Here is a 20,894-nt window from a genome sequence, read left to right as displayed (position 1 = left end):
AGGTATGTTAGCCTGACTTAAACATTACACAACATGTGCATGTATCAAAACATCACAGGATACCGCATTAATATGTAAAATTTTATGCTGTTTATGTATCAGCTAAATTTAAGCAGTATACTATATGAGAATCCTTTATTGCTGAAAGTACTGGGTTGAAAAAAAGGTGAAGCAAGAAAAATGTAACTAACAAAGAATTTTGAAGCTTGAGTAATAGAAATAACATTTAAGGCACTACTGTTCCTAGACTTGCCACTGCTGTTTAGAGGTATCAGGTAGATGTTAGTCTGTATTTCAAGAACTTACTCCTTTCCATCTATTCTTTTATTCATATGAAACTGCTAGAGAAATGTAGAAAAAGAAGATTTACAATAGAAAAAGTGTTGGGAAGCTAAGAGCTTTTGGGAACCTAGGAGAAGCCTCACAGATCAGAATGGCTTTTCCTACTATAAATTCAACTTTCACCTGTTGAATTGTTGTATATTAAATTACAAGTCTCCTTTCCCTTTTTCCATATGCTCTAGAACTCAGGCAAGAAAAATTAGTATTAGTACTCCCCTTGGCAGCTTCTCCTTTTTCTTCTTTATTTCACCCCCACCTAGGGTATTGAGTGGAGTAAGCAGGACTAGGGAACAAGAAAATACCAGCTTGGTAAATAACCATCCTTTATTCAATTAGGTCAAAAGGAAAATACCCACTGGTTCCAAACAACCAACTTGTGAAGATTTGGAACTCAAACTGTTTACAAAATGTGAGATGCCTGTAATTGCAATTACATTATTCTCAGTAGCACTTGGGAAACACAGATCTTGAAAAGTGGTCAGAACAAGTTGACACAGCTGGACTATTACAAGCTTTAAGTATGTAAAATATATTTTTATAACAATAGAAAAAGTAAATAATAATAAGGGAATAGTTATATTGTCACTAATACATCACTCCATGGGCTTAAAATCTAAAACTAGTAAGTGATAGAACTGAAAATTTTCAAGTAGTTAGCCATCATTTTATTTTTGTTTCATATCATGCTTAATTATTTAAAAATGTATATCTTTCTATCATCTTCAAAAATGTTTAAACATGTCCAATTCCTCAGGGAGGAAAGGAGTGCTTCAGTTTTATGAGAAATCAATCCCTATATTATGGACTTGTTAACATAAAATAATAGACATAGAGTCCATGATATAGGCTGTGCACTCAGCAAACATCACTTCTCTTTCTTCTCAATTTATAAGGCTTCTGGTCGAACTAGTCACAATGAATTTGTTGAAAAACAAAAAACAAACCAACAAAATACCCCTTGTGGCTCTACAGCATAGAAGATAAAGAAAGCACCTATTGACTAAAAGACACAATTCAGAAGAGGTAGATTAGTGATTTAAATTCGTGGCCACTAAGTGAGTAATATGAATCTGTGCAGCTGTAATTTACTTAATCTGAAGACTGTTTGTGCCCAGAGATTCCCAAACACTGTGGTAAAAATAGTTTTGCATTTAGACTGACAGAAAATTTGAGTCATTGCAAGGGACGCGACGCGGGGGAGGTGCACAAACCAAGCAGAGGAAAAAGAAAGATCTTAAAGGCGAATCCCTTGCAATTTCCACAGGGCAGTAGCGAAGTATTATACACAGAAATGGGGCCGGATGCCCGGAGGGCTCCAGGGGATGACTTACTGTGGAGGAGCCTGTTAGAGACAGCCCCAGGGAAGTGAGTCCAGGCAAGGAAGGGGAACCAGACGGGCTCATATCCTTGCGGAAAGGTCTCTTCTATTCTTTGCTCCCGCCGCCCCCACTTCCATTACCTAAGAGCAGGAACAGGCCTTCACAAAAGCCTATGTTCCTTTCATGTAGTAGCCTCAGAAGGACTCTGGAAAAGGCTGCTGGTCATTTCTTATCTCCTAGGCATGATTTCCAGGCAAGCAGAAAATGAATGCTTCTATTTTTTATTTTTTCCAAGGAGCATTCATTCCTTGGTGCAAAAAAACCAAAATCTTCACAATTCCACATCTCCCTTCCTGCCCCTTTCTGTTTTTGTTTTTGTTTTTTTTAATTTGAGAGTAAAGTTTGTGAACCATTGGAATTTTTCCTTTATTGTGAGTGACTGAATAGAACAGATTTGCTTAGTACTTAGTGGGCCTGATTTTCAGCATTAAAACTGATTAAATTGAGAGAGATAGACCTGCAAATCCTGGGCAAATCAGAATGAGTTGCTCACCTAATTTCCTAGAAGAATACCATTGATGTTTCTATATTTCTAGGTACAAATAATAAATTACAGAGTTTAGAATACATAAAGTAAGCCTTTTAAAAATACTTTGTGATCATAAATATGGAGTTTGGTGTTAAACACATGATCTAAGTCCAGATTTCCCTTATGTTAACCATTTCATCTTGGACAAGTTTTGTGACTTTCCTAAGTTTGTGTTGACTAGGCTGTAAAACTAAAATGATATAACACTATAAAATTATTTCAAAAAATAAAACATTGTATTGAAACAAATACAGTGTCTAGTGTACACTAAACACTCAATACAACTTAGTCTTATATTATTTATCCTATACTTGAAGAAATGAATAATCAACTTACTATTCATTAAATCAATCTTGGTCCTTCTTGTTTTCCATATGAATAGGATTTTATGTAATATTATAAAATATATTCTATTACATATTTTCATTTTAATATAACCGTAGTACTATATGTTATATTACTGTAAAATATTACATGAACATTTTCAGTGATGTTACATACAACTAATATTTAACACAATTATGCTGAGTGAAATGATTACTCTATGTTCCCTAAAGTTTTTTTAAGATGAATGAATTGTGATATTTACATGTCCTGAATTGTAGAAGTGTCTGGTGTTACTATCTTGCTAAGCTAAACAGATATCTCTGGTGTAGAATGGTTAGCCAAGTATTTTGTTACTGCCCTCCAACTGGCTAGTTATGACATATTGCCCAAAATGGCTGGTGTGTTAATGCCTATGTCAAGACCCACCATGACAAATAGTCGCCACTGTACAAACACTTTATTCCATAAGGTTTCTCTACCAGTTTTGAAAAAAGTTATTTAATCATTTATACAAACATACCCCACATTTTATCAGAAACCCAAATACATTTGTGTATAGATAATATGTTAAATTTTAGGTTATTAATTTTTAAAAAGAAAACAAAGTATAATATGTTTAAATTGCATATATTCTGGTGTCATTTAAGTATAAGTATCACGTGCCCAATATGTCACTGATCACATTACACATTAACCATATCAAATTTTATCTTCCATGATTTCACAATCTGAGCTAGGTTTTGTGATATTAGAAAAGCTTAACCTTATAACTTCACAGATAAGTGTAATCTTATTAAACTATTTCAATTGAATTTTTTTCAGTTTTCTCGTACTTAAGTGTAAGCTCTCAGGAGAGGTAGGCTGCTTGTTTTATACCAACATGATGTTCAAGAATTGCTGCATTTATGAAATATATGCATATATTTTATTTTGTAAAGTTGTGTGCTATTAAACTCTGTTAAGTAGTCACAAGCTTTGTGTTGAAGTGTTCAATGAAAGATCTCATTACATCTTCACAATATTTTACCAAGCCCATTATATAATCTGCCATTTTAAAGCAGGAAAAGGCAATATAAAGAATATTTATTATCTTTTTGCCGAAGATCGCACACTGTGAACTAACCTCTGGCTCCTATAGAAGTGAGTTATATAATAAAAATTATCCCAAATCACCTTAGGGTGACCAAAAGAACGGTCTTCTAGGGGCAACAGAACTTAAAGGAGCTTTGAGTGTTTGTTTGGAAACCCAATGTGTAGCATCCATTTTTTTCCTAGTTGCATGGCCAAGAGGCAGTTTAGGTGGCTAATGGTTGAGATTTGGACCTGTCTTCTGGTCTGCTAGGAAATAATAGAAAGTTGTATTTTCCATGTACACTATTATGAATAGGCACCTTATCCCAGATAGCACAAAATAGATGCCCAAACTAAGATGCTTAAAATATATGGCCTATTTCATCATTCATACACGTACAGAGAGAAGCATAATGGAAAGAGATGGAATAGATTAGCACCCTGTGACAAAGTAAAACGGGAGTTAGAAAGACCACATTTTTGAAGGCCTGAGCTCACAATGATCACATGTCCTATCTTCCCCCTTCAAACTGTCCCATTTATAGGAGTTAGGAGGAGGAGAGCTGGAGATGAGCACTAAATAGAAAGTGTCTGGAGCCAATACACAGATGCTCTGAATATGTAGCCCAAAGGAATAGCTCACCTAGGAGAAAGTCTTTTTCAATTGGGCCTCCAAAGTTTTAGGGATATTTTGCTCTTTTGAAATGATTGAAATATCTCGAAGCAAATGTGGTCAATGAATATAAAGATGAAAATATAGCCACAAAAAATGCCAATCAATTTCTACAAAAGAGCACTTAGAAAAAGACATTCAAGAATGATTTTGAAATGCAGCTTTCTAAATGTTTTGCATAATTTAGATAGACTGAAACAAATTAAATGCCAGTAAGTTATTTTGATGTTTTTGGTTTATTAATATGAATCGCAGTGAATTTAACAAATTATTTTGTGTAAACTATTTTGAAAAAAGCTTTAATACATCCATTCCCTATAATATCTACTAAAGTATAAATAGAATATACTTCAAATTTTAAATCAGTTTTAATTATTCCTTTAATCAGATTTAAAAACAAGATAAAAGATTTTTTTCAACTTTTATCACTGTCCATGTATTGGTTGATAGAATAGAAAGACTTAATTTAAAATGAAATTACTACCAAAAAACATAAAACTTGAAACACTTTAGTTCCAAGAGTTTTTTGTTACTAAGAAACAGGTTAGTTTAGGTCTTTACTTTCTCAACATGATGGGTACATTGGTTTAAGAATTAACACATAAACTGAGTGTAGTATTTCTTTCTAAATTTGTTTCCAGGAAGACAGATGATCATAAGCTGTTTGAAATCAACAAAAAAGCACTTACATGGCCTATATGTGTTAGAGCATTTCCTTCTCCTAAACACTTTAATATGAATGGTGACAAGCATGATTCCTACAGGTTCCTGAAGAATGTCACAGAATCATTAGTGCAGTTTACAACTTGTCCCATTACCCACTCTCACAGAAGTAAACTTTACCTTGACCTCTAGGGAAGTGAAAAGATCAAAATCAATTTGTTCTCTCAATCAGGACTTCATCGTCATAACAACAGTAAATAAGTGCCATGCTTCCTCTTCCAACCTGCATCCTTCCACACACCTGACCTAAGTGAATCCAGTGGGTGCATGAATAGAAATCACTCACAGAAATGATGAGTTTCTCTTCAGTTCACAGCTGTGAGCGCACACACCGAGTCCACTTCACAGCCATGACCAGAAGCACTAGCACAACTGTTACTGTAACCCTTGCTAATTTTTATCTGTGATATCACACCCCCCCATTTGAGGATTAACAGGCATACAAATCAATAACATAGGAATGGCTACAGATGTGTATAACATTTGTTTAGTCATAAAATGAAGTTGGACCATGAAGTGGTATGATTTTTCCATGGCACAAAGCTCTTTTCCTGTGTGTCAGTTTTTGTTTTGGGTTAGCTAGAAGCATCACATCACAAAGAAAGAAGGCACGACTCAAGGACTGCTTCAGCTTTACCAATCTGTTGTGCTGTTCTTGGAAGTGTTTGTACTTGAGGTTTGCCAAAAGGCAGTGGTACTTTGTGGTTGCTCTGCTCAAAAATGATATGTATGCTAAGTGATGTTTGTTGTTTTGATATTCTTTGTACCATTTTGTTCAAATCAATTAATGTGGCTTAGTCTTTTGGATTTTTTTGTCATATTATGATGTAACAGCACTAAGAACATATGCTACTCTTTAGAAAAGAACTAAGTCCCTTTCCAGACATTCTTTAATTTTATATATAGGGTTCTAAAATATCTACACACTTCATGTTTCCAATCTTTATTTTTACTTCTTTGAAGATTTGGTATTTTAAATATTTTTTAAAACTCTAATAAATGTCTGAGAACTTTTTCTCTAATCTTATCCATGAAAACTCACCAAAAGTTTTTTTTTTTATGACTTTGAAGAAAATCCCAGAATTATTCAGTGGAATAAGTTATCATTTGAAGATTAAAGAGATAATTAAAATCCGCTTTTGGATAAATGATAATGTCATAGTGCTACTTTTGGCTATGGTGAGTTTCTTAAAGAATTTCATAAATATATTATCTTAGCAATAACTTCAACCACAGGAAAAAATGAGGTGTTATCATGTAAGATCTTGTAAGATTAATGTGAAATTTTCTGAGGGTGCAGTAATTTAGTCCTACCTTCAGAAATGGGTACAATACTATTCTGGGGCTCTGGGACTTTTAAAAGTTAACAAAGTAAAGGCAAATAGTAGAGAAAGAGAGAGAGAGAGAGAGGAATGAGGAAGAAGAAGAAGAACTTGAGAGAGCAAGGGAGAGAGATAAGAAAAAGGCTAAAAGAGAAAAGTATTAATGTAAAGTTACTCTGAATTCAAAATTGATCATTCAATTTCTACCAAAAACTCTTTAAAAATCACAAACTTTTGAAAATCAGTGCACAATTTGCAACTACAGAAAGTGTTTCTTATTTCTGGATCAACAAAAAAGTTTTAAGTTGCAATACATTCTTCTTTTCAATAGTTTTCTCCGTTGGGAACAAGATTTTGTGGAAAAGTTATCACACAAGTCATGCAAAGTTTGGAAGCACTTGATGTAGTCTTTTATATTCTACTTCAAAGTTCATGACTGTAAGAGAATACTCACAAGGACACTATTTGTGGAGTATGGATCATCACTCTATACCCACTTTTTACAACCGTCTCTTTCCACATGGCTCGTATTGATTACAGTACCTAGTTCTATGATTAATTATATCATCACTTATCACATTGCTGTACAATGCTCATAGCACCCACTACTGAGGGCAGGAACTATATAATCATCACCTTAGAGGACAGAGGATTACCTAGTCTAAAATAGAGGGCATAAAATCTTTGCAAGGGAATGAATGAAAGAGAAAATGATCAAAACCTTCCTTCTTTGAGATGAAGTAGCGTTAGTCATTGAACATACTGTATATCTATTTGGTATTTGTTTAATTTTATGGGTTATTTGCCTCCAAAATGCATATCTAAATCATTGACTTTCTTTGAAAGTAATTCTCCAACTTCTGTTTTGGTACAATTTCCTAGAAGAATCCTTAAAGGATCTTTATAGATTCTCTATTCAAAAAATTTTAGTAGTAAGACTATTTTTGTTACTAAAATAGCTAAACATTAAACGGAAATGTGGCTGTCATAACTAAATCATAGTACACCAACTGGAGTGCACTCAACACATTCAGACAATAGTCACGATGAGAAAGTCTGATTATTTATTGGCTACTTATTTTAAAAGTAGTGGTGACCCGTATTTAGCTCAGTGGTTCCTCTTCCTACCTTGCAAGAGCAAGGACCTGAGTTTGATCCCCAGTACAGAAAAGAGAAAAAAAAAGCAGTGGTGAGTTATAAATATCCAGTTATCAGCTCCTAAATACCAAGCCATCCCTCATGTTTCTAGTGTTTATGTAAATGAGTCATCATTTTACCCAACTGACCCCATCAGAGTGATCCGCAGGGTCATTTCAGCCTTTCCCACTCTCCAAAATGCTTCCCCAAAGACAGGCTGCACTGGTAACTTCCCCTCCCTTGAGAAGGAGCCTGGCTCAGGGTTTCCCGGGACCTGAAGGCAGTATGGAATCCGTTGTAGAGAACTAATCCTTACCGTTCCTCTTCGCGTGCTTCAATTTTCTCCTTCACAAAGCCTGGATTTATAGCCGCAAACTATTTTAATTTACTTTAAAATAGCTTAATTTAATGGAACTCTTTTTGCTTAGTGCATCCTAACTTTGAAAATGTCTTAAATGTTATATATTGGGCAGCCCATTTAAGAGACCTTTGACATGATCCCCATAGCCTGGTGGTGCTGCTGAAATAATCAGATCTCAAGACGTTAAGTGTGACCCTCGAATCAACGGCATCAGAAACCCTGGGGTAGGGGCACTTCTTAAAATTTGAATTCCCAATGTCCACTTCGGCCCAAAGGAGCCAGAATTGTTTCTGTAAATGTTAGTAATTGTTGATAATAATAAATGTGTCCACGTCAGTGGGTCTTAAACTCAGGTGTGCATTAAAATGTCCTGGGGAATGTGGAGGTGATTGTCATGTACAGCCACGCTGAGAAGCTCTGGCTCAGTACATTGTGCAACACCTATTAGATGCTCAATACTTATCCCTAAGTATTAAAACCAAATCTCTAGTTTTAATTTATTAAGTGGAAATTTCAATTAAATCTTCAGTGTTTTTTTATTTCATACAGGACTAAACTTTGGCTCTTAGTGAGCCTAAATTTCATCCAAGCTCATCTAAATAATTTTATATTAGTAAAAATAAATACCACTCACACTATAAATGGAATTGGTCACTGTACATATACAATCCCTTTTTTTAGTAAGGTCCTTCTTTAACACATAGAATGCCCTGTCAAGCAAAATAAAGTCAGAATTCATTTACTCTAAAATAAAAGTTTTTATGACAAATATAATGATAAATGCTGATATGTACTGACTATTATTTGTGTGTTGTCACAATTTTTCAGACATTAATTCTTTCTTCTTATTACACCTGAGAGTTAAAATCAGATCACAATCTTTTCATTGTACATTTAAAGTAAACTGTTTAGTACCTTTTGTGTTGCTATAACAACATACTTGATGCTAGATGTTGTGTAAAGAGAAGAGGTTTGCTTGGCTCACAATTCTGGTGTGTGAAAGATCCAAATAGTATGGCACCCTCATTGTGGCCAGGCACATATGGTAGACAGGTAGAAAGGAACCTGCTGTGTAGAGAACAGGCCAAGTACATGGAGTGACCCCATTTCATAACAGGTCATTCTCCAGAGAACTAATCTATTCATGCGAGACCTAACCCATTCCTATGAGACAGACATTAATCCCTTCCAAGGGTGATTTCTCATGACCTGATCACTCTTTTGCTGGCCTATCATCTTTTTATCTCATCAACCCTGCCACATGGAGGCCAAATTTCTAGCATGTGACCCTTTGGTGACAATACCATATCCAAGCCATAGCACATTGTACAGCAGATAAATACTAGGCTAAATCAATCATTTTCCCTCAAATATTGTTGTTCTATAAATAATTCATTGTCAGAATTAAATTTTTGTTTGTTTGTTTGGTACTGGGGATCGAACTCTGGTCCTTGTGCTTGCAAGGCAGGTGGCGGAACCATTGAGCTAAATCCCTGGCCTATCAGAATTAAATTTTTATAAATGTCTTAAGTTGTGAGGTTTTCATTTATGTGTTTGATGTTTTTTGTTTTAGATCTTAACATAATAGCATTTTTCTTGGTGTCTTGGTGTATAATCACCTGCCTTATTTTATTAAGAAAACTAGGAAAGCTGAAATACAAATTATTCTATCCCTATACTCTATATTGCTAAATTATGTGGCACATCATTTAAAAGTCGAGTATGGATTCCTGGTTTGTGAAGTTAGATTTTTAAAAAATTAATTCTATTGGTACATTTAAGGTATACAATCTAATGACATTCATCATTGGAAATTTGCACTTTTACATAATCCATCTTGGTTCTTATTTTTGCCCCTTTCCCTTGACCTCCCTTCAACCCCTCCACCCCTCCCTATCTACAAAGACTTCATTTCCATTTTTTTCTTTTTCTCACACTGAGTAGTTTCTCTAGTGTGAGAAACTGAAAGTGTAAATAAGGACTAAAATGTATAATAGATCATGTGAAATAGGAAGAAAAGGTGCAAAGGGGTAGGGGGAGTGGGAGGGGTAGAGGAAAAGAAAGAGGGGAGTAGAATTAATATGTGAAGTTAGATTTCATTCAATATGCACAGTCCAGTAAATATATATATAATGTTTTTCTTTGTAGTTTGCCTTACCTAACCCTAACACTGCTGTCCACTTCCCAGTCACTTGGATTTTTTTTTTTAATCTGTGTGAAGCCGGTTCCCAGATTCTCTAGCCTTGCTTCACCTGCCTGTTACGACACGCTACCTCTTCGGAGCATACTCTCATGTGTCCTGCTAGCCTGGTTTAACACCTGTTGCTCATTACTGTAGGCTCTGGACCCTGTGTCTGCCTCCATGCCTGTGCATGCTGGCAGCTGAATTCAGACCTGCCTTTGCACCCCAGCACCACCTCACTCCGAGGCTATAAGAGTATCTTCTTACTGTCTTCTTCTACCTTTGCAGTCAAATTACTTTTGATGGGATCAAACATATATTAAACCTGTTCCATCTCCTTAAAGAGTAAACACAATGTGACTAAAAGAGAAAAGCATTTTCTTAAAGACAGGAATGTTGATTGTTGTGTTTAATTTTATTCTATATAGTGGTTAATGAAGTATGGTGGCTTTCAATAAAGCTCCAAAATTTTTATAGTTTAAAGGAATGTGTGCATTTTAAGAGGAAAGTGGGTGTGTGTGCATGTGAGTGGACGCATGTAAGAGTACAAGTTATCAGTGTTACTGCATGCAGATGTCTGTGGAAAATTGAATTTGTTGAAATGACTACAATATAAAAGAGATTGTAGTTAAACTATGTTTAGTAAATTGTCCAACTGTATAGAACTCCATGTTTTTGGCTGCAGTTGCTTAAAGGCTTTTTGAATACTTTCATGTTGTTGGTTTCATTCAGGTAACTGGTCATCTTGAAGAAATGATGTATTACTATGTGCCAGTCCTCCCAGATCTCTTTGTATTCGATCCAGAGGTGTTTGTTTACTCTCTAATCGAAAAGATATTTATTTTAACAAGTGATTATTGATAAGAATATATATTATCACACAGACATTATTTTACTTCTGCTAAAGTGAACTCTCGATGGAACATATTTCTCTGAGTTTCTCTCGTGTTTAAATATTATGTTAAAAGCAACATGGGTAAAAACATAAAAATCACTGAGTCCTTGTTTATAAGTAACAGGCGAGTGAAAAATAGTAAACGGGACTGTCAATAGATGAGTACATGTAAAAATGCCTTCAGGTAGGTATCAAGGAAGATATTAGTTAATGAGGGAAATACAGCAGCCAGTGTAGAGCCCTGGGAAAGTTTGTACACAGCAAAAGAACAGGAGAACTTGTTCCTCTTAACTATAACTTTGTATTTACTGACAAACTTCTACATTCCAGCAAATATTTATATCTGGAAAAGAAAACAGACAGGAATTTTGTGGGAGAGGCATTTTTAAAACTGTAAACTAAATTCAGGGACAGTGAGGGCTACTGAAGAGATCAGTGAAATCATCAGAGCTGAGAGGCAGGAGCATAAATCTTACAAAAATGTACAGAAAGGTGGAAAAACAAAGCAATACAACTTGATTTGGATCAAAGAGGTAATGGAGAAGGCAAAAAATAGCAGAAAGAATTCTAGATATCCATGTAGAAAGGCTAGCATTATCACACTATCGCTGACTACATGACACGATTTAATTTTCATAAAGTAAATTATTATAGACAATCTCCAGAAGGTTCTGCACTTGAGAATGGGGGTAGATTTCATATGTATACACTAAATCCAAGTAGGGAATATCAAAGATATACCACGTCTTGTGGTCTCTTTGTAAAATAGAAGAGAATAGTAGCAAACACTACAGATCAGAAGCCAGACTTCATGTGTTCAGGCTAAGCTCTTTGATTTACCTAATGTAGAACTTTGGTTGGGCTATATCTTCTTTTGACTTTAGTTTACTCATCTTTAAAAGCCAAATAATAGCACCTACTTAATAACACTGAATTAATTTTTGTAAAATCCTCACACAAATGGCTGACATATGGTAATTTTCAAAAAAGAAAGTAATTGTTAATTGCAGCAAGTGAAATTATAATAATCATATTATGTGAATATTGCATGTCAAATTTAGGTATATTATTTAAAACACAAACACATATAACTTCTGCTTTAATAGCCCAGAGAGCAGGTGCTAATCTTGTTACTGTCCATACTTTAGAATGTACTAACCTCAGACTGATGAAACTAACTTTGTGTTTATGGCAGGTTCCAACAAGTGAAATCGAAGTATCTTCCACAATAATTCATCTAGTTATAAATAATAAGTGCAAAGCAGATTAATGAATCCTCTAGAATGCATTAGAAGCATGCCAGACTTTATTTTTAATGTTTAAACTACCAGCTGATAATGGGAATGGAGTAAGTAAACAAAAAATGTAAATAAATATTTCTCCCCATTTTGTACTCATTAAAGAGGGCACGACCCTTTCATAGATTGTGATAATAACCCATAAATATTTTTATCATTTCAGTAAATTCTTAAAATTTAACCATGATTAAGAATTATGACTATCATTTCATAACTATTTTTTAATTGACAGATAAAATTGTATGTTACTCATGCACATGATATACTGAAGTACTGTTCATTGTGGAATCTTGTCTAGTTAGTAAACACATGTGTCACCTTCCATGGTTATCATTTGTGTGGTGAGAATACTCAGCATGTATTCTTTCTGAATTTTAAGGAATCCAATATACAGTTAATTATAATCACTATGATGTATAATAGGTGTATGGACCTTCTTCCTCCTTTATTCTTCAATTATGTAATTTTTGACCAACATTTCACCCCTCGTCACCTCAGGTTCTAGCTAACTGCAATCTTAGTCTCTATATGAAATCAACTTGTTTATCCTCTAAAGATTAGTGAGAGAGTGTAGTCATGATTATTAGGGAATATTTCAGACATAAAAGAAAACTATAAGCTTTTTATTGTTTAATTGTATCAACTGTGTGACCAGGTATACTTCAAAGTTTACAAAAAGTTTATAAATGCACTTAAAATCCACCCCTATCTATCCCTCTACCTGCATTTCTCCTGCACTAGGAAAAATCATGATTCTTCCTATTTATGACCTTTTATCTGTACTATAATAATATGGTCATAAAATATTTACTATTAGTATTTTTAAATTGTATAAATGGCATATTATAAACATCTTGAAACTTTTTTCACTGTCCTGTTTTTTGTAAACTTTATTATATTTTTTCTACAATTATATAAAATAAAACACATTCATTGTATTGCATACAAATTAAGGCATATAACAGAGAGACGTGCCAATGTCAGTGTCACTCTATTCGAGGTAAAGAAAACTTCATCATCCTTCCAAAGGTCCTTTTTCGATCCATTCCTCACATATGCCCCACCCATGGAAATATTTATCGTAACATTCTAGAATAGTTTAGCATACTCAAGAACCTCAGGTAAAATAGACTCTGAAAGTATGTTCTCTTTCTGTGTATCTTCTTTCATTCAGTAAGTTTTTGAGTACACTCCTTGTTCTTGTATTAGTAGTTCATTCCTATTTTATTGTCAAGGTATATTTCCTTGTCCGTGAATACCACATCTTACCCATTCCTATTCATGGTCTATTGTACTCTCCTTCTTTTATCTTATGAATAAAGCTACTAAGAACATTACTAAAAGCCTTTTAATGTAAATTATTATTTTAATTTCTCTTGAACAAACAACTAGTTTGATAATATGGCAGTATGATAATAATATGATAATATGATAGTATGATAATATGGCAGTCTGTTTAACTTTATAAGAAACTGCCAAACTGTTTTCCAAAGTGATTCTACTATTTTATGTTCCAATTTTGGAGCAGTTTTAGCTGCTCCAAATTTTTACCCGGATGTTGTGGTATTTTCAGTAATTTTAATTTTAAATATTCTCTCGGTGTGCAGTGGCATCTCCTGATATTAATTTGCACATTCACGAAGACATCATTTGATATATTGGCCATCTGTAAATGTTAATGACTTTGTAAACAAACATGAGTAAATATACACATTTACCTACATTTATCTAGCAGCTATATTTTTGTATATTTCTCAGGATTTTCCACAAGCATAATTATGCCCTCATTCACATAGACAGATTTGTTTCTTCCTTTACAAACTTTGTCCCATTTCTTTTTCTTGCCATGTCATAACAGCTAGGAATACAAGTCAAATGTGAGTCAAAGTTGTGACAGCAGGCATTCATTTTTCTTGTTACTGGGGTAAATTCCTTCAATATTTTATCACTGAGAATGGTATTAGTCTTAACACTTTTGTAATGGTCTTTAGTCACTTTGCAGTACTTTTAGCACTTTGAACATACCATTTCACAATTTGCGTTATTTTGAATAGAAGCCAGCATAGTCTCTTTTCTCTGATCTCCAGAATAGGTATCTCTTTTTTCTTTTTTTTTTTTGTACCGGGGATTGAACTGGGTTCCTTGCGCTTGCAAGGCAGTCCACTGAACCGCTAAACTAAACTCCCAGCCCTATATCTTTTTTCTTTGTGGCATTCAAATATTTAAGCCTTATTGTTGACTTGTAGTAATGATGTGCCTGAATATTGTCAAATCTACGTGTATCTGTGAACAAATGATACTATGTGTAGGATGGGAGAAATAATAATATGAATATGTGTATATTTATGTCTTCAGACTTTATTGAGATTCTTGAATCTGTACACTTATATTTTTGAAATTATTTGGCAAGATTTGGACATTATTTCTTCAAGAATGTTTTTCTCTTCTCCTCTGCCCCCCTCCCCTTCTGTAATTTTTGCTGAAGTTGTGTTATACTGCTTAAAATGATGCCATAGTTCACTGAGGATCTGGGTTTGTTTTTTTTTTCGTATTTGTTTTTTTCCATGTTCCAGTCTATATAATATCTATAGTCCTATATCTTTGCATTTAGACAGCTTTCTTTCTGCAGTGTCTAATCTGCTCTTAACCATACCCAGTGCAACTCTGACATCAGATACTGTGGTATGCAGCCCTTGACGTTTCTTTTTAATCTTTTTGTATTTTCCAGCAGTATTTGTATTTTCTTTCCTCAACATATTTTAATAGCTACATTAAAAACTCTTGTCTGCTAATTCTATCTCTTCTATTTGCACATCTGATTTTATTAATGTATCATCCTCCCGGTTATGAGTCACATTGCCTTTTTGCTTTTTAGTACATCTGGTTATATGTTGTTAGATATTGGGTATTATGAGTGTGACATTATTAAATATAATTGTGGGATTAATTTTTTAAAAGATCAAGGATTATTTTTCCAATAAATATATTTTATTTTAAATTTATGTTTAAAGCCATATTTTAATGTTTTGTTAAGGGAGCCCTGTTACTAAGGGCTCTGTAGGGTTTCTGTTGAACACCAGATGTTTCTCACTCATACTTCATTTTAAGAAAGAATCTTTGAGAGTTTAAAATTTAGAAACTAATTGTACTAAGCTTGTAAATTAATTTGGATTTGCTGTCTTTAAAATTATAGATGTGTTGTTATCCTTCAGTTACATATTCTGCCAAAAAATGTTGTATATATATCAAGATATTCTCTGTCTTATTTTCATGCAATAAGAAGAAAATCTCTGACTGGCTAATTAACTATGCAATGATTATGAACTTTATAATGAACATTTCACATTTATAAAAAATATTTCATTTGAAAGACTTATGGAAATATCTGCGAAGGATTAGATAAAGAATATGTTTTTGATAATAAACACTTTTAATGTCATCCTTACTAAATGTGGTTTGGGTATAGCAAGCTTTCATTATCTTATCTTTCATTATCATATCTAATATAAAGCCTTTTATACTTTAAAGGGTTTTGTAGGGCTTAAATGGAATGATGACTGTAAAAGTAAAAAATCTGTATTTTATCAAAATAATTTCCCAATCCAAGAATACTTTTAGTGAATATTAAAATAACATGTTTGTGACTTTAGAAAATCTTATTAACAGAGGAGAGTAATGCATTTTATTACATTGTGTTAAATTAGTTTTATTTTCAAAGGATGATATTATAGGCAGTGATTGCGTTACCAGTTGAGTTACCTAAAATAAATTTTTCTTTGGCCTCTTTTTGAAGTTATACTTTATAATATTTGTGTTCATATTCATTTTAACCCAGACATTCTCTGAGCAGGTGCTTTCTCATTCATTTAATAAAAGGCATCATGGTCTTACTTAGCCAGTGTCAATACACCCACCATCACTTTTTCTCAGTCTTTCCATGTATAACAGATATACAAATATGACAGTAATATCACAAAGAACCATAATATGGGAAGCATTATCTCAGTGATAATTATTACACATTGATCAGCCTTGGTAAAAGACTATTTCAAAACATTTCACGTGTGATGTAATTTGTTCCTTAGAACAACTCCACAAGCCAGTAGACACACTAACCCTGATTTCACATGGGAACCTAATCTGTATTTATGACAGTGTTTACCATGACGTATCACCTGTCCTAGGAAGGTAAGTGGTTTTGCTAAAATAATATAAATTTTTTTCATATTTTTACTTCTTACTATCATTCAGTTGAGAATTTCAGATCATTCTGTGCTCTGGGATTAATAAAATAGTTCACACTGAGTTTTCCAAAAGTTGATGTCCGTGAAAGTGAGCTTGGTTATCACAATAATGTATGGAATACTTTGCAGAAATTAGATTCCATTTTTAAAATCTAGTGTTTGGTGCAGTATGTGGAGAGCAAACTACTTCTTAATGAAGAGGGCAAGGTTTAACTAGTTTTTTTTTTTTTTTGCCAAGGACTTCCACAATTACCTATGACACAATAATTATGCATTTTGAAGAAAGACAAAAGCAGAGTTGATACCTTCAACTGCTCTCATCTCTGAAATACTCTCTGAGCAGCTCCAGTTTCATTTGGTTCAGATGAAACACATGTTGCTCATTTACTGTACATGTGCTGCAACAAATTTTGACAAATCAGATCTAAAAATGTTACAGATGTTCTTGTTATTTCAATTTGCACTTAGCAATCACATACAGAATTTGTACATACACTGATCCTTTCACAATATAATTAAGAGAAAATTTAGGTACCATTAATGTGTGAACTTTAATTCAATTTCAGCTATACTTTCTTGATATAATTAATAAGCTATGTGCATTTAATGTTACATATATATATATATATATATATATACACTATTGTGCATATTCTGATAATAAAGTTAAGTTTTTTACTCTGATCCCACCTGATGCCTTTTAGAGATCCATAAATTACTTAATGTATGGCCTGAGAGCAGACAGTAATTTTATAACTTGACTACATGCTAGAAATGAGTCTCAGGACTATTTCACTGATGTAGAATCTTTATTTTACCACAATTCCCACATGATTCATGCAAAAATTAAAGTTTAAAAAGAACTGCCTTAAAAGAGAACTAATAATAATAATAGTTTATTTTACATACATCCATATACATATGTGTCGTATCTAATTACTACATAATGGTATCTGACAGAGATACATGTCCTGTCCCGTAGAGTGAGTTGTTTTTTTCTTTCTATTTTATTCATTTAATATGTTAAAAAGTAAACTTATTCAATGCTTTCCACTGGGTGTTTTTGTCATGTCATACCAATTTGCAGTGACTAACAGGAAAAAACAAGAACTTTAACTCTAATTTGAATCTTTTAGATGTCTCATAATTTTTTTCTTTAACTTTCTATAGAGTAAACTCATTTATTAGATCACTAGTGAATTGCATTTATTTACCCTTCCTTGCTATGAATGAAGAAAATGGAAATTTTATTTATTTTTTTTAAGAAAATGGAAATTTTAGTTTCCTAAAGACTACTCCTCAGATAAAGGATTTAATTTCTGGGATAATGAAGCCCACATTTAAACTTTTTGCTCTTTGTGGATGCCTTGGGAAATGGCTATGCCTTCATTATTTATATTATGCAAATTATATTATGTCATTACTTATATGCCAGATATTATTTTATATAAATAGATGCAATACATTTAATATCATTATCCATTATATCTTATGTGCAATGCAAAATCATATTTATACTTAAATAAGGATTTCCTAAATCATGCTGTGAAGTAATTCGATTCATTAAAATTCAGTTTTATTGGCCATCACATATTCTATATGTATATTCCAGCACAAATAAGAATAAGAACCAATTCTTATTACAGAAGATATACAATAATTGATACCATTTATTTTTATAACTGAAATCTACAGTAAAATACTTTCATATAGCTTAACTTATTTAGGACATTATTAATAGGTAATGAAATGAAAGCTGAAAGATTTTCTTTTAAAAAATCTCTAATTTACTACAACACATTTAATTTCATTTCATTGTTTTCTCTTCCACCAAATACACTGCCCTGTGATCACCCTTGGGAGTGGAATAAAGACCCCTTCGTGTCATGTGTTCAGAAGTCTCCACTGGCACAGCAGCAGCACAGCATTAGTTCACAAACGTGCAACACCCTGCATGATTTTATTACTGCTTTTATACATTTCTGATGAAGAAACCCTTCAAAATTGTTAACATAAGGTTGAAAATAAACATAATGCACAAATACTCTGATACATTTAACTATGCACTTCAAGATACAAAACATTGAGTGGTATATCCTGTGCCCAGCAGTGTATAAATGTAGGCAGGCTAGAAAGGTACTCTTTAACTTCGTATGTGCAATTGCACTTTTAGTTTTCCTTTTTTCTTCTTTTTTAAAAGTGAAGATCACAGTGCAATTTAAATAGCTCCAAGTTCCCCTAAAGAGCTACTGTGTGCTGCAGAAAGGCTAAGTAATCCCTGCAGTGCCAGGGGGTTACTGTTCAGCTGTTCAGGATCATGAGATGATATCTCAGCACTCATAAAACACGGGCATATATGGAAGTACAGATCATTATGACGGTCCTGGAAACCTTCCACAAGAAACGTCAACACCCTGGAGGCCAAAATAACACTACTGAATCAACATTTACAGCTTTTGTTCAAAATTAAATCTGATACATAGGGAAAATCCACACTGAAGCATCAGTACTAATAATAATTTTATATTTGGCTTATTCCAAAATATAGATAATGTCCAAAACCTATGGGACATGTTTTCTTAAACATTTTAAAGTTCAATTTTTAATTTCTATCAAAACAAGTTACTATATTGAATTAGCAGTTTCCTAGAACTGTTCATAAAATGGTCAATCCATTTAATAAGGCACAGTGAGGGAATCATGATTATTTCTTTAAGGTTGCATGTTTCAATTCAGAAGCATGAGGGGGTAATTTTGGCTCCTGGGATTTGAAAATATCTTCCAGTTGTAAACTTTGGTCTGAATATTTACATGGTGGTTTCTTCCCATTCAAGCTCAACATCACCTATAATATAAAGTAACATATCACAAGAGAGTATTGAAGTAGCAGTTCAAAAGACTTGTGTTTCACGGCAAAAATACAATCCAGATGGAAAGGCTATTATCCTAATTTAGATTAGAGAGAAATGGGAAAAAAAAAACCTTCTATATACATCAAACTATCTTATACACCATTTTAAACTTATAGTTATTCTGAAATTAATCTTCCAGCTCTAGGAAGTCAACCAGTGAATTGAGTACACGTTGTCTCTGTTTACCTTCCATGGCATCCAAAGAGTCCATCTTCTGAAGTGTGGAATAGTTAACAAAGCAGATGGGCTGATTACTTCCTTTATTTGACAAGAGATCCAGAATGCACTGGTGTAAGAAGATATACTGTGCCTTGATATGAAAGGAAGTATAGTTAAACAAATGATGGGGTAGGGATTTTTCTTATACTAGGAGATATAATGTTACACCGAAAAGCAGTATTGAATTCAACAAATGCAAAATAGGTACATTAGGGACAAAATTTACCATAGTATATAAAATATTTCTACCATTTCAAATACGATGTTTGCTAGGTTCCCATGGCGTCTTGTAGCTTCAAAGTTTTTTTTTAAATTGCTGTCATTAAATACCAAGTGTTAATATATTCTTTCCTGCTGTGTTCATATAATGTGGCCATCTTATTATTTAATTTAGCAGGAGTTTCCTTTTCATTTTAGCTGTATATAATTTCTCTTATAATTATTTTTCCACTTAGAATGCAGATGTCATCTACTTTGAAATCTGGCAGTAAACACATTTAAATATATTTAACAATTCTGTTAACCACCTGGACTTTTGGCCTACTTAGTATCAAGTCTCTGTTCACAACTCATAAATGCAAAGCAGTTGGATGGTGAGATATCCACATATCTAGTTGCTAGACAAGGAGTTCAAACATTTCATTTGAATGTTTGGGTTGAATTAAGTTCTATCTGGATTCTTTTAAGTTTATCCAATATAATTCAATCACCTACTTACACTTCTGAGTTTGGACTTTCCAAAGATAGCTAAGCCTAAGAAGAGAGGTATATTTTAAATCATCCTTATTTGTACATAGGAAACACATTTGACTTTAAAAGAACAAATACCTCAAATCTTTTTTGGAACTCTATTGAGACTGTCTTCAGAAATTGTTGGCATCATTAGCAATACCTATTTGCTCCTGTATTATTAAAATGTTTCCACTAACATCTTATTACTAGGATGTCAGCTGTATGAGAGCAGAACATTGTCATATTCACTGCCACACTCCCACTGCTTGTAACACTGCCTCACATATACAAGTTGCATAACTAATGCTTGTTGACTTGGTCTCATTTAATTCTCACAGCTTGCCAATCTTTACTATTTAAGGACAGATGTAATTTGGAGAACACTTCCAAGGCATTAGGGGTCAAGTTTTGTGAGTGAGGTGGACGATCAAATTACGGGATAACATTTTGGTAATAAATGAAGTTGTATAAAGTAATAACGATTCTCTGAAATTTCTGGTAAGTTACTTTTCATCATAATTCCAATAGTATATATATATATATATATA

The 20,894-nt window shown here is 33.3% G+C and overlaps 1 protein-coding gene across 1 annotated transcript in view; it reads right to left on the bottom strand.

Moving 5' to 3' along the window:
• Positions 1-19,176: 19,176 nt before the first annotated feature.
• The window catches only part of Ptprq (protein tyrosine phosphatase receptor type Q), a 217,497-nt gene continuing 215,779 nt past the window's right edge, over positions 19,177-20,894 (bottom strand). Inside the window, exons 46-47 of the mRNA XM_033763494.1 lie at positions 19,582-19,705; positions 19,177-19,328 (exon numbers count right to left, since the gene is read on the bottom strand). Of these exons, the coding sequence (XP_033619385.1) occupies positions 19,291-19,328; positions 19,582-19,705 (162 nt within the window). The 3' untranslated portion in view covers positions 19,177-19,290. The remainder of the gene's footprint in view (positions 19,329-19,581; positions 19,706-20,894) is intronic.

Source organism: Fukomys damarensis, unplaced genomic scaffold, assembly GCF_012274545.1.
Source record: "Fukomys damarensis isolate Sample0158 unplaced genomic scaffold, DMR_v1.0_HiC HiC_scaffold_15, whole genome shotgun sequence".
Classification (NCBI taxonomy): Eukaryota; Metazoa; Chordata; class Mammalia; order Rodentia; family Bathyergidae; genus Fukomys; species Fukomys damarensis.
Note: the sequence above shows the minus strand (reverse complement) of the source record. Positions and strands in the feature narration are given on the sequence as shown.